This window comes from Doryrhamphus excisus, chromosome 21 (assembly GCF_030265055.1).
Source record: "Doryrhamphus excisus isolate RoL2022-K1 chromosome 21, RoL_Dexc_1.0, whole genome shotgun sequence".
In the NCBI taxonomy this organism is placed as follows: Eukaryota; Metazoa; Chordata; class Actinopteri; order Syngnathiformes; family Syngnathidae; genus Doryrhamphus; species Doryrhamphus excisus.
Genome location: NC_080486.1, coordinates 2,696,115 through 2,710,270, shown reverse-complemented (window position 1 = coordinate 2,710,270; position 14,156 = coordinate 2,696,115). Strand labels below are relative to the sequence as shown.

The window sequence follows — 14,156 nt, the reverse complement described above, 5'->3', positions numbered from 1 at the left end:
CCGCCATCATAGGGTACATCGTATTCCATATTCCGCACCGAGGTCGCATACTGAAACAGTCAAAGGATGCAGGGACGTTAGCCATATTTTCAATGAGACAATAAATACTATAAATATTTTCCATGCATATCAATCCATATTTCAATTTTATCTGCTTAATTTTGTCAATTTTTGTTTAGTTTATTTCGACAATCTGCAGCAGGCCAATAAAAACAAGCTGCAAGCACCCGGCCTCTAATAAAATACTGATGCTACTTCCTGCACTGCTAAATAAATGTTCAGTGTTTAGTATTAAATTAATGTTAGCGCATTAAATAAACATCTATATAATTTATTTTCGTTTTTAGCATTAAATTCATATTGAATAAATGTATGCTTCTTGAATAAATGTATGCTGTACGTTTATTTTTAGAATGTGCTGAGAGCCAATAAAAATGAATTTCAAGCCAAAAATGGCCCCTGTGCTGCCCTTTGAACACCCTATTGTAACTTCGTTTTTTGGTATTAAATGAATGATATTTTGGTAAACCAATCGAATAAAGTATATATTTATATATATTTCATTAATAGTTTATTTTATTTTTAGAATGTGCTGAGAGCCAAAAAACAATAAGTTTCGAGCCAAAAAAGGCCCCTGGGCTGCCCTTTGAACACCCTATTGTAACTTCGTTTTTGGGTAAAGTATATATTATTAATAGTTTATTTTATTTTTAGAATGTGCTGAGAGCCAAAAAAAATAAGTTTCGACCCAAAAAATGCCCCTGTGCTGCCCTTTGAACACCCTATTGTAACTTCGTTTTTTTGGTATTAAATTAATTATATTTTGCTAAACCAATTGAATAAAGTATATATTATTAATAGTTTATTTTATTTTTAGAATGTGCTGAGAACCAATAAAAATAAGTTTCGACCCAAAAAATGCCCCTGTGCTGCCCTTTGAACACCCTATTGTAACTTCGTTTTTTTGGAATTAAATCAATGATATTTTGCTAAACCAATCGAATAAAGTATATATTATTAATAGTTTATTTTATTTTTAGAATGTGCTGAGAGCCAAGAAAAATAAGTTTCGAGCCAAAAAAATGCCCCTGTGCTGCCCTTTGAACACCCTATTGTGACTTCGTTTTAGGGTACTAAGTGAATGATATTTTGCTAAACCAATCGAATTAAGTATATATTACTAATAGCTTATTTTATTTTTAGAATGTGCTAAGAGCCAAAAAAAAAAATAAGTTTCGAGCCAAAAAATGCCCCTGTGCTGCCCTTTGAACACCTTATTGTAACTTCGTTTTTTGGTATTAAATGAATTAAATTGTTAATGTATTATTATAGTATTAGAGTAGCGTTTTTTAAAATGTGAATATGACATTTTTGTAATTTATTTAGATTACATAAAGCTATAAAAAACGCATTAAAATATTCCTTAGGAAACGAAAAAAGCGTTTTTCGCCTTAAAGGTTGACTCCGTGTGCGGTAAAAGAGTCCATGTCTGGTTTTGTCCCCCTCCCCTGAAATTAACCTTAATGTAAAATATATAAAGCGGCTCTTCTGAGTCTCCCTCCACACACACGCGCTCCACGCTGCGGACCAATCAGGAGCCGCCGACACGTGTGAGCGCCAGGAGCCGGGAAGTGTGTGACAGAGCCAGGCGAGGCTGTCCTCCGTGGCGCGTCAGCCTCCACGCACACACACAGGCGCGCACACGTACACACACACTCACACACACACACACACACAAGGGGGAAGATAGAAGAGAGGAGAAGCGTCGACATGAGCGGACACTTTGAGGAAGACGTCCACGGAAGGACGGAGAGGAAGGGCAGTAAATCTCCCACCCTGCTGTCCTCCTACTGCATTGACAGCATTCTGGGCCGCCGGAGCCCCTGCAAGGTGCGGCTCATTGGAGCCCAAAGTTTGGCGGCGCTGCCCGGCAGAGGGGAGCTCGACAAGGCGGCTCAGGGTGAGTTTACCCCCCCCCCCTTCCGCAAAATGACCCGAAATGAACTTGACAAAACACAAAAAAATGTCACTTAGCTGTTGATAGCTGTATGTAAAAAGATATATAAACATGCTAACCATAGTTAGCCTTGTTTTTTTTTTGTTAAAAAAATATGAAATATGTTTCCTATTGTGGCTATTCGGAGTTATTTTATAGCATATCCATAATCTAATATAGAAAAAAATGCTTATTTTACCCCCAAAACAGCATTTTAAAATGTGTCCAATTGAGAAGAAATAATGTAAGAAAATATACTTTCATGTTTAAAAAAACAATAATATTATTAGTTTTTATGCTGTAAAAAAGCATGTAAATTTTCTACATTTTAGCAAAAATTAGTGTAAATAAATATATGTGCTTCTAGTGGAAAGCATGTAAAAATATAATATAAACTAAAATTAATGTCGGCTATCATTTTTGGTCAGGGCCCACCAAAGAGTCGCTATCCCTGGGGGCTGACATGCACCTGCCCCCGAAGCTCCGCCGCCTCTACGGCCCTGGAGGAAAGTACCTCCAGGAGCAGGCGGACAAGCTGGAGCGAGAGCGGCTCCTCCTGGAAGGAGCCGCCGACAGCCTAAAGATCATCCAGGCCCCGCAGGTGAGCATCAGCCGCAGCAAGTCCTACAGGGAGAACGCGTCGCTGAGCCGGCCTGAAAGCGAACGGAGCCCCGCGGGGGCTTCGGAGGACACCGAAAGCAGCGGCGGCGGCGGCGGCGGGGGCGGCCTGGTGGAGCTCGGCCCGTTGAAGTTCGAAGAGGACGCAGTGAAAGAGGAAGAGAGCTGCGGGGACGCGACGGCTCTGTCCCCGAAAGACGAGGAGAGGGAGAGCTTGAACGCCGGGGACGGGGACGTGAGGGACGGGGAGGACAGCGTGTGTCTGTCCGCGGGCAGCGACTCGGAGGAAGGCATGATGAAGCGGAAGCAGAGACGATACAGGACTACCTTCACCAGTTACCAGCTGGAGGAGCTGGAGAGGGCTTTCCAGAAGACGCACTACCCTGACGTCTTCACCAGGTTAGAATTCATATTACTGCAGTATTATTACTAAATTATTACAAATCTGTCATAATTAATAGTCATTTCATCTAATGTTAACATTGCCTAAAATGTGAGCTATAATAATTATTTTTAAATACATTTATTTTTAGTACATTTTAGTACAGACATAAATAAAAGCAATCTTTTCTTGTTTAATTCACATGCATCCACTGATATAATACATAAATTATGTATCTACATATAAATATATATTTTTTAAACTGTATTGGGATTATTCCCATTTTGACAATCGTGGCTCTAATTTACACGGCACCTGAAGGGAGCTTCAATTGCTTTTGTGCATGGCAGCCTCGTTTGGATGTCATTATTCCGACCATTATGTTGTTACACTGACAGGCACTGGCAGGAAGAAGGAGAAGAAGAAAAAAAAAAAAAAACCTAACAATCACTAGGCCTATTTCTACCCAATGCAGACAGAGAAAATAGAACATGTGCAATTATGTCTTTCTGTATAGTTCCAGGCTATTTTAACCGCTTGTATTGTTGACAGGGAGCATCGGTGTCGAGAATTTAAACATTTGGAATTCTTTTCGCAGGGAAGAACTCGCCATGCGTTTGGATCTGACCGAAGCCAGGGTGCAAGTAAGCGTTTATTTTTCTATTATGTTCTTATATGATGTGATTGATTGTGTTAAATGGAAGGGGGTGCATTTGCGGTTACTGCGGTTATCCGGCTTTTTAGCTGCAATTAAGCAATTCATAAAACACTACTGGTGTTTGGATTCCCATCAGAGTGGCAAAAAAGTGTGTGTGTGGGGGATTAGGGGGGGGGGGTGATGCTATTTGATTTCCTATTATATGATCGCAATAGCGCCGTATTGATGCCTTGCTTTTGCACTTGGGAGCAAATGGGCGAGGCCATTAAAGGTGTTTGCTTGTACTCCCTCTTTCCTCATTGAAAGCGTGTATGTCTCATAACCACAGAGACAGTTCAAACACAACTAGAGGGTCAATGGCCGACGACGATACAACAGATGTCTGTTTAGGGGGCGAGGGGGGGGGCTGGAGGTGAACAAATCACTTAGCGGGCGCCATCAGGAGGTGATAAAAACTCATAAATTCCCCAGCGGCTGTGTAATGCTAAACAGCCCCGGGGGAATAATGTGTGTGGCGGCGCTTGTCCCCTGTCGCTCAATCACTTTCCTCCTGTTGACATTTTTCTTTGTGCGTCTGCAGTGCAAACTGGCCAGCGGTGGAGTGGATGCGTGGGAAAGTTAAATACGCCCACTTGTTCTACCTTCGCTTTAAAGAATTTCATTTAAAGCGCATTAATTGTCATTGGAGGCAGTTCAGAGGCAATTTTCTGGGGGTCTTTAGTCAACAGAGCTTTTAATTATCCCCCCCGCCCCTTCGTGATCATGCATCACTGAAGCCTGGCTGCAGAAATCAGGGTTTAATTAGCCGGAAAGTACATGTAGGCTTACCTTGTGTGGTTGTCCAGTCAGCCGCCTGAAAAAAAAAACAACAAAAAAAAAAGCATGAATATGTAGTTTGATTCCGAAGTTGATTCCATACAGTTGACTTACCGACTCCGTGTCCACTCCTAGGTGTGGTTCCAGAACCGTAGAGCCAAGTGGAGGAAGCGTGAAAAGGCGGGCGTTCAGGCCCATCCGCCGGGTCTCCCATTCCCGGGCCCTCTGGCGGCCGGTCATGCACTCAGCCACTACTTGGAAGGAGCCCCGTTCCCGCCTCACCCGCATCCCGCTTTGGAGTCGGCGTGGACGGCCGCAGCGGCCGCCGCCGCCGCTTTCCCGGGTCTCGCTCCAGGTCACCATAACGGCTCGGCGCCGCCGCTTGCTACCCCGCTCGGGTTGGGGACCTTCCTTGGCACGGCGGCTATGTTTCGACACCCGGCTTTTATCGGGCCCACTTTTGGCAGGTAGGTTCTGTTCTGTGGTCTAATGACTGACAGCTGACGCGTTGCTGTTTATCAGATTAGAACCATGTGACACGGCGCTAACCATTCGCAGTGTGGCGTGTAATCACCGCCAAATGTCTTAATAAATTAACTAAATGTGTGATCCCGCACAACAAGCTGTGAAGAGGGCTGACGCTGCAAACACCACATGCCACAATTAGCTCCTCATTTGCCACGAGGGACACTGAAAGCCTTAATTAACAGGAAGTGTTCTTCCTCTTCTGGATCGCGCTCTGTTATGAGAAAGCGAGCTGATGTCAGCTGGGTCTATTATTATTATTATTATTATTATTATTATTAAAGACGACTACAAAACATCTCTCTCTCTATATATATATATACAGGCTCTTCTCCAGTATGGGCCCTCTGACCAGTGCTTCCACCGCCGCCGCCGCCGCGCTCCTGAGGCAACCCGCCCCCCCTGTAGACAGCTCCCACGCGGGCCCCGTCCTCCCGGACCCGTCCCCTGCTTCCGCTCCTTCAGTTTCATCAGCCGCGGCAGACCGCCGGGCCTCCAGTATCGCCGCCTTGCGCCTCAAGGCCAAGGAACACTCGGCCCAGATCACCCAGCTCAATATCCTGCCCCCCGGCGCCACGGGGAAGGAGGTGTGCTGAACGCATCTAGAAGCCTCTTTCACCCCCCCGCCCCCACTCCAAAAAAAAAAAAGGCCCAGTTGACCCCCCCAACAAAGTAGCACACAGTGATAAATTATTTGGTTCACATTCTAATGTGAGCCAATACAAGACCTCCATCAAAAAACTGCAGTTTTCAAAAATAACTGATTTTTAGTGTTTGTTGTTTGTGGGTGGGGGCGTTAAAGTGCACCACGTCATTTTTGAGATATGTCTCTAATATTCGTCCCCTTTTATGAAGCTAAATAAAGTAATCAAAACATTAAAAACACCCCTGAAGTGCACTTTTATTGTAGTAGTAAACATCGGTAAATTCTACATTTTTTTGATAGAGGTCTTGAACTGGATGTAGAAACAAATATAAAACCACCCCCTTTATTAATATTTGAAAACACATCATTGTGGCATATTAACGGTATAAATCTAAACATCCCGAATATAAGACAACATGTCTATTTCAGACTTTTTTCGAGGGGGAAAAATATACTTTCTAAGATGTACTAGATTCACTTTACAATGTTCCGAAAATGTGTGATGGTATATTTAAAGGGGGGGTATCCCGTGCCTGCCTGCCTGCCTGCCACCCACCCAGAACCAAAGGAAACCGGTCCACAGACCTGACTTAAGTCTTCTCTCCAAGCACGCCCCCCCTCAACCACGAGTGGCGTGCTTTCTAAAGACTGTGTGAAAGAAAGCTGTACATAATATGTAAAGCGGGACGACACGACAACAAGTCATCATTTTCCAAGCTTGTGTATAATATTTCAGGAGTTTTGATCATTTGCACTCGGTGTAGTGTGTGAAGAATGTGGATCCTGTGTAGAAATCTACTTGTGTTTTATGAATTATTCGATTTTTAGATCATTATTTATGTCCGTGCTATATGAGAACTGAATGGACGCTTTTTAATGAAAGTCAAAACGAGTTCTTTTCGGCATTCAGGACACGTGAGATATTTTAGAAGTATGAATAAAAAAGTGCTACGATGGAGATAAAATAAAGTGTGTGTGAATGTCATAAAAAAAAAAAAGGGGGGGGGCAGGAGACATATTTCAACCGTGTCGCTCCTCTTGAGGCAAGTTGACAAAATAGAGGCCATATATTCATGAGCTTAATCCCCGACTTGTGAAAGGAAGCACAAAGGCGAGGGGTTTTCAATTAGATCCAGCACTTAGCACGGGCGGGCGGAGACAAAACTTCCTTGGAGGGAGGGGGGGAAAAAAAAAAAAAAAAAAAAAAAGCTTTAGAGGCGCTAAATTGGTCTTAACATCTGTAATGCCGTGTCGCTGGAAGTGAGTCCTCTTTGTTATTAATGAAGTAACAAACCACTTCATCAGTCGGCTTTCACACACACACACACACACACACACATTGCATGGTTAATTCCACCCTAAATCCCCCCCCCCTTTGCCTCTGCGACTGACTATTACAGCAATCAATGCGCATTCTCCTCCGTTTGACCCATCTTTGGTGCCCGTGTAAATCGCGTGAAATTACCCTGAGGATTAATTTAGTCCCTCTTTTGATTGAACGCCTCAGGGGGAAAAGCCTCCTCTTTTTTTTCACTCTGGACTTGTCTTACAGGTCCGACATCTGTTAATCACTCAATTTAGTCCAAACAAGAAGGAATCAGAAGCCGAGCAGACATGTCGCCGCTGTAAAGAATGATGGGTTACGAATACGGGGTACACGGATCACACGATGTGACAATGATGTAATACACAAGGCTCACCGACGTGTGGCGATGTAAACAAACACACAGAACCGTGTGACACGCCAAAACGAAGAAGAAGACTTCCGAAGTTCTAAGCCTCGTACGGTCATTTTGGAGTATAACAACAAAATATCAGTTTGGATATTATTTTGTTATATGTTGTCGATGCGATAAAGTTTTCAAAAAGTCATTACACAAAATTTTCCCCACCCTGGAAAGTGTTTTCCAAAAATATTTTTCCATTTACACAAGGTACAAGGTACAAGGTCCAAGTTTTTCAGCCTTAAACTGCCCTGAACTGGTTTGATTGAAGGTAATACTGCAGTATATTTGTAGTATACTTCAAACATGTTACACTACAGTACATACATCACCTATTTACACTTACTAACTTCAACATGTCCGACTAAAACGAGGGAGGAAGCGGATCTTATTTAATCCTACCAAAACAACATTTTCCTTATTCAGTACCCCCCCCACAAAAAAAAAAAAAACCTTATAGTGGTTTGCTTTAATCTTATTGTTAGCCATGAATGGAAAACCAATTTAAGTGTAATGTATGGGGAAGGCTTAGGAGTGTGTGTGTGTGTGTGTGTGGGTGTGTTGATGCCCCGCTGGTAGAAAACGAAAACGTCCATTGCGGTGCAAAAAGGCGAGAAAGTGACAAAGCAAGTTGCAGTGAAAATATCCATCAGAGACTCAGACTTGGATGTTTGGACTCAAGACGAGGAGAAATACGCAGGTGGGAGTCTGCTTTTTTTTTTTTTTTAAAAAAAGGATGCATAATTTCACGGAGCGGCGTCAATGGGCTGGGGCGTAGCATAGCGTAGCATAGCGTGCCAACACCCGCGGGGCAGGCCAAGCAATGCCCCACTCACCACTCAGCGCAAATTTAAGCAATTTGTTTGCTATGAAGTACATTTGATTTAGCCCCCAGAGTCTGTGGGAATGCCGGCCATAAATTAGCATCTCATTTAACGCTGGTGGATTACGGCTAATGACTCGGTGCGGCTAATCCTTTCACAAGATCGCTAGAAAAGTACCGACAGCCGCCGTTGGTGCAAATATCACATTGAATTTGGACATTTTTTATGGCAGTACAAGTCATTCCTTACTTATAAATGGAATATTTTCATCATTATAAAACCTATTTAACATTTTTAGAGCCCTCTCGACTTGAAGTAACAGCCCTATAGTACCCCTTTACACTCTTATTACACAATATAATAGGCATAATAACAGAAAATAAGATAATATTAGATTCATATACCGGGAGAGTTTTTTTAAATATTATTTTGTACAGTACTTCATACGATGAATATTGTATCATCAGCGTAACATTACTGACACCTAGTGACAAGTGTCGAACGCGTTTTGGGACTGCGATATATTTGTATGCGATATAGCTGTATTTGTATTTTCCACCATGCTCGAAAATGCTTAATTTAGGCCAAAGATATGCAGTTTTTTGTACTAATAAAAGCATGTATTCTACTTTAATATATTAATATATATTATTAAAAATATAACTTTTTTCGCTAAATATTTTGACTTTATTCTGGTAAAATTATAGCTATTTTTCTATTTATGCTGTTTAAAAAAAATATCCTAACCATTTTAATTTGTTGCAAATTTTCTTCTCTTAATTGAATATTTTTTTACTTTATTTTTGAAACAACTTTCTATTACCCAATTTTCCCCAAAAAATTACAACGTAATTTGTTTTGGTTCTCTTAATATTATAACTTTATTTCAACTTCAGGATGACATTTTTCCTCATAACAAGAAGAGTTTATTCTTATAATTTTTTTTGACTTTATTCTTATAAAATGACAGCAAATTTATTTTAACTGTACAACTTTTTCAAACTTTCTTCTTGTAAATTTTAATTTTTCGTAAGCACTTTTTTCCGTGACGAAATTATTCAAAAATTACAACTTCATTTGTTGTTTTATTTCTCATATTAAACATAAAAATATTATCAATATTTGAACTTTATGCAGCTAAAATTATATTATTTTTACTCAGAATATTTCAAGTTATTCACAAGTTTTTTGTCTTAATATTTTGACTGGTGAAATCACTGCTGACTTTACCACTACTTCTTGTTAAATATCGGGCCAATAAAAAACTGCCACGGACCACAAAAGACCCTCCGGCAGCACTTTGGACACCCCTGTCCTCAAGTCTCTCCCAATAATTCTGGGCCCCCCACACCTCCATCACGCCTGGTCGGTTGGTCCAGGTGTCCCCTCCCACTGGATGCGACGCTCTACCTCACCCCTCCCCTTTCCCCTTGGACTTGATTTGGCCCCTGATTTGGATTTGTGCGGCCCTCATTTCTCCCAGTCGGAGAGGAGAATAGGCCCAATCACTCCACGGCCTCAGCCGGATCAGTCCCCGCTCACTCAGTCTCTCTGGGAGAGAGGCGCTCGAAAAGGCGCTTTGATGAACGGCGACCCCCCCCCCCCCACCACCACTCCCTCCGCATCTCCCTCCCCTTCCCGGGCCCAGTGAAAGAGCTGAATAGCGGGGGCCGCGGCACTCCGCTCCCCTCTCGGGTCGCCCCTTAATTCCCCGTCTCCCTTGCTCTCATCCAATTAGCTCAGTGTATTAAGCGGTTTATCGTCTCATAACCGCCCTTTCAGCTCCAACAAGGGAGACACTTTGCAATAGGACCAGCTCTCCTTTTGACACCCTCTCGCCTGCTTGTACTTCCAGCGCGCTATGAATAACAGCCGCAGAATGGGGGACTAATTCCCTCATCAAAGCCTACCTTGTCCGTGGCTGGTCAAAACGACAAGCAATAAAGCTTAACGCCACAATACAAAGAGACTTCTTCGACCTTATTAGCTTAGCGGGCTCGAATTAATGCCAGGGACTCCGTTTGACTGCTTTACAGCAAACCGGGACAAAACAAGGCCCCGGCTGCTGTGGCGGGCCTCAGTCGTGGAAATCATTAAATCTAAAAAGCATTAAAAAAAACATAAAAATAAATATGTAAAGTTATGGGTCTTTAAATCCACTTTCACCGGCACGCAGTTGCCATTGTGAATCAGCCTAGAAGTGCGACGTCCACTTCATGTTGCCTTCACAGGTCACAATGTTTTTCAAGTGATTTGCAAGGCGGTACGGGTTGATGGAAATGTAAACAGCAGGAATAAGTCACGGGGAGAAAATATCGGAACACACAAAGAATTCTTAGCGAGAAATGCCGGAGTACTTAATGGACTCAACTTTCACCGCCAGTACGGGATATTCACGCTGATTGGAGGGGTGGGAAAGGGGGGGGGGGGGGGGGGGGGGCGATGCCAAAAGCCGAGCATTTCAGTACACAATGAGATCGTAATGCTAAGAATATGTATCGCCGCTTTTGATTGACATCTGTAACATTTGATTAGCTTCATTTCATTGGAATGCTGCACTTGATGTTTATTATTGCAATTATGGTTAAATAGAGAAAATGGGGTACACAAAAATACAATAAAAATTTGAAAAAAAAAAGCTACAGCTTGGATTAGTACTTTGTCTATTTTTTTATATAAATAGAAATAAATAAATAAAAAATACATATAATAAATAAAAATATATATACAGTGTACACATGTATATATATTTTTATTTCATAGTTATTAAAATTGCAGACATTTAAAAAAAAAATTAAAATTTATTTTTTAGTATTTGAAAAAGGCTGTCAAATGTGCAGATTTTTTACAAATATTTATACATTATCTGAATCGTGAAAATAAACTGCAATAATAGCGATAGCTTGGATTAGGTTCGGTACGGTACACCTGCGCAATGGAAAAAGCAGCATTAAAAATGATGCATTTACAATAACAATGCATTGTATATATTACGTCAAATTGTATATTTTTGTCAATAAACTGAATTGCGAGCACAAAACTTCCCTTTGAGTCATGAATAGACTTGCACAGTTGACAGCTGGATTAAATATTTATGACGATATATCCGACAAAATATTTTTTAATTAATTTTTTGCACCTCATGTTGACATTTAAAGTGAAATTACGGAGACAAATTGCCAACAACAACAACAACAACATGAATGCAGCATTTACTTATTTCTCCTTTTTATTGTTTAAGTATCAAAACACGAATACCAGTGACTAATTACAAAAGAACTGGAACAAACACGGAAAATGACAAAGGTAAAAACACAATTGAGGGGGGGTGTGGGGGTGTGTGTTAAACAGAAGGCGGTGTGTAGGAGAAGATTTGCTGTTCGATACCCAGACAAAAGAGTGAGGGTGGGGTTGGGGGGGGGAGGCTGCGCGTGTGGCCTTCCTTACACGCAAGTCAACTCCTGCATGCTTTATCAGCCCGCCTTGTGATTGACACACACACACACACACACACACACACACACACACACGGGATGAATGGAGGTAATCAGAACAAGTGTCCGATGGGTTCAGGGATCCAGTGGTCCGAGTGGCGTAGGTTGCGATCATTAGCTATTTGGCGCCTTTTGGACTATACTCAGCTGCCGTGGAGATAAGTCTTTTTTTTTTTTTTTTTTTTTTCCACACGCACGTAAAGATGGTCATTTATGTGTGATTACTCCCCCTTTAGTGTGGATGATGGGGGGTCAATTCACGTGCATGTGAGTCGCACAGAGGATGGAGTGTGGGATTGATTGGGCTTTAAAACCAGAACCATTACGTGCACGGATAAGCTATAATCCCGCAAAAGTAAAATGTTTTTTGTTTTTTTACTTAAGGGAGGAGAAGGATTGGAAGAGTTTAGCCAGGTTAATTTCAGAGTAGCCGCTAGCGCTGAGTGCTTTATCGGGCACTTCCTTCAGCTTCCTGTAGATCTCCTTTTCTTTGTTCCACCAACCAGCACGACCTAAATGGGGAAAAAAAATGGAGAAAAACGGTGTTAATGTCAGCAAAAAAAAAAAAAAAATCAAGGTGTCAGTAGGTGAATCTGCCATATTTACTCCTGGATATTTACCTGGAGACGCTACGCTAGCTGCCTGTCATGCTATCGCTTTGAAGGCAGGGAAGGGGCATCACACAATTGGAGCGACTGGTCGATGACGGCGCAATAGAAGCAGGAACGTGAGATCGATGGAAAAAGTCCCGACGAGAGCGTTGAGTCAATATTTGGTGCGTTATCCCTTCAGGTGGGCTCGCTGGCGAGGCGACTGACACCATCTGAGGCGGGCCGGCCGCCGAATCTCGCCGACATTGCGTCGAGTGTGCATCAAGTGTCATAAAAACGAAGTAATAACACACTATCACGTCCAAGAGGAATAATGGCTGCCGCTGGAGGGAACGTGTTTGTTTGGGCCAAAGCTCACCTTCGATACCTTAAAAAAAAATCTGTTTACCGATTTCGGGCAAAAAATTCCGCACTCAGAAATGAAAATTAAAACTGTTTGACTGACTATCATGATGCTTCATTTTCTGCCGCTTATTCTCACGAGGGTCGCGGGGCAGAGGCGGGGTACACGCCAGCCAATCACATGGCACATATAGACAAACAACCATTCACACTCACATTCATACCTATGGACAATTTGGAGTCGCTAATTAACCTAGCATGTTTATGGAATGTGGGAGGAAACCGGAGTACCCGGAGAAAACCCACGCATGCACAGGGAGAACATGCAAACTCCACACAGAGACGGCAGAGGGTGGAATTGAACTGGAGTCTCCTAGCCGTGAGGCCTGCACGTCTGACTCATGGCGTCATCTTACAAACAACATTTACCTCATCACACAGCAACTTAACACCCAGGAGGTACCATTAATTTGTTAATTTTCTACCGCTTATCCTCACGAGGGTCGCAGGGGGTGCTGGAGCCTATCCCAGCTGTCTCCAGGCGAGAGGCGGGGTACACCCTTGGACTGGTGGCCAGCCAATCACAGGGCACATATAGACAAACAACCATTCACACTCACATTCATACCGTATGGACAATTAATCTAGCATGTTTTTGGAATGTGGGACCTTTCTCGTTCCTGATCCTATCCATCCTGGTCACTCCCAATGTGGAATGGGAGTGATGGGATGAATATATTCATTGAAAACATGTTGAAAAGGCATTTTTAGAGCCCTCTGGACATGAAATAACAACCCTATAGTTACATTTGCACTCATAACTTAATAATGTAGGCATAATACGAGAAAAAACATAAAAAGGACATAATATAGTCTTTTTACTTCCATCACATTGTTCACTATCTGGTGTCAGAAGTGGGATCATTGTAAAAAAAATATGGCCTCCAGGAGGGAGTGATGTATTTCTGCGCAGATTAAAATCGTCCATATGGCGAGTTGTCAGCCCGACAGCCCTATCTCCCGTCTTGTGCTTCCTTCCTGCTACATTAGCAGCCGCTGGATAAACAGAAGCCGGCCGAGTGGCCATGAGAACAAAGGCTAGATACACAGAAATCCGCACACACGCGTGCACACAATTGATGGCGGTTAAACACTTAAAAAGCACACCAACTCCGTCATGGAGACTAAGGGGGGGGGGACACACAAAATGGTGTAGTTGACTTTGACGAACATCGTCATGCTAGCAGGGGAAGGAGTGCGAGACAAAGCAGTCTATTTATCCGTATAATAGAAGTAGGGTGTGATGATGCATCATCAAGCTAAAGCAATCATGTCATCATTTCCATAAAAGGTAAGGTATAAAAAAAAAAAAAAAAATCAAATCACACCGCCACCACCATCATTGCTCATCTTCTGCCTCAATCACCGGGGAAGAATTTACGAGAGGAGCAAAAAAAGAATAGTTCAGGTAAAAAACCAAAAGGGGAGGAGAGAAAGAGAAAAATGACAACATGTTCAAA

General features: G+C 42.4%; 2 protein-coding genes across 6 annotated transcripts in view; one reads left to right on the top strand and one right to left on the bottom strand.

Moving 5' to 3' along the window:
* Window positions 1-1,596: 1,596 nt before the first annotated feature.
* On the top strand, window positions 1,597-6,595 carry arxa (aristaless related homeobox a). The gene is made up of 5 exons (XM_058060156.1): window positions 1,597-1,960; window positions 2,425-3,013; window positions 3,595-3,640; window positions 4,606-4,937; window positions 5,321-6,595. The coding sequence occupies exons 1-5, from the start codon at window positions 1,771-1,773 to the stop codon at window positions 5,589-5,591; spliced, it is 1,428 nt and encodes a 475-aa protein (XP_057916139.1). The 5' UTR covers window positions 1,597-1,770; the 3' UTR covers window positions 5,592-6,595.
* A 4,479-nt stretch (window positions 6,596-11,074) lies between these two features.
* The window catches only part of pola1 (polymerase (DNA directed), alpha 1), a 52,944-nt gene continuing 49,862 nt past the window's right edge, over window positions 11,075-14,156 (bottom strand). For all 5 annotated transcript variants that reach the window (XM_058059869.1, XM_058059867.1, XM_058059871.1 and 2 more), the window contains one exon: window positions 11,075-12,195. In XM_058059869.1, coding sequence (XP_057915852.1) covers window positions 12,059-12,195 — 137 coding nt within the window. In that variant the 3' untranslated portion in view covers window positions 11,075-12,058. The remainder of the gene's footprint in view (window positions 12,196-14,156) is intronic.

Bases quoted from the DNA above. Each gene is read 5' to 3' on its own strand.
- arxa (XM_058060156.1), top strand. From the start codon at position 1,771: ATGAGCGGACACTTTGAGGAAGACGTCCACGGAAGGACGGAGAGGAAG. The intron at 1,961-2,424 runs GTGAGTTTACCC...ATTTTTGGTCAG, and splicing joins GCTCGACAAGGCGGCTCAGG to GGCCCACCAAAGAGTCGCTA. The intron at 3,641-4,605 runs GTAAGCGTTTAT...GTCCACTCCTAG, and splicing joins TGACCGAAGCCAGGGTGCAA to GTGTGGTTCCAGAACCGTAG.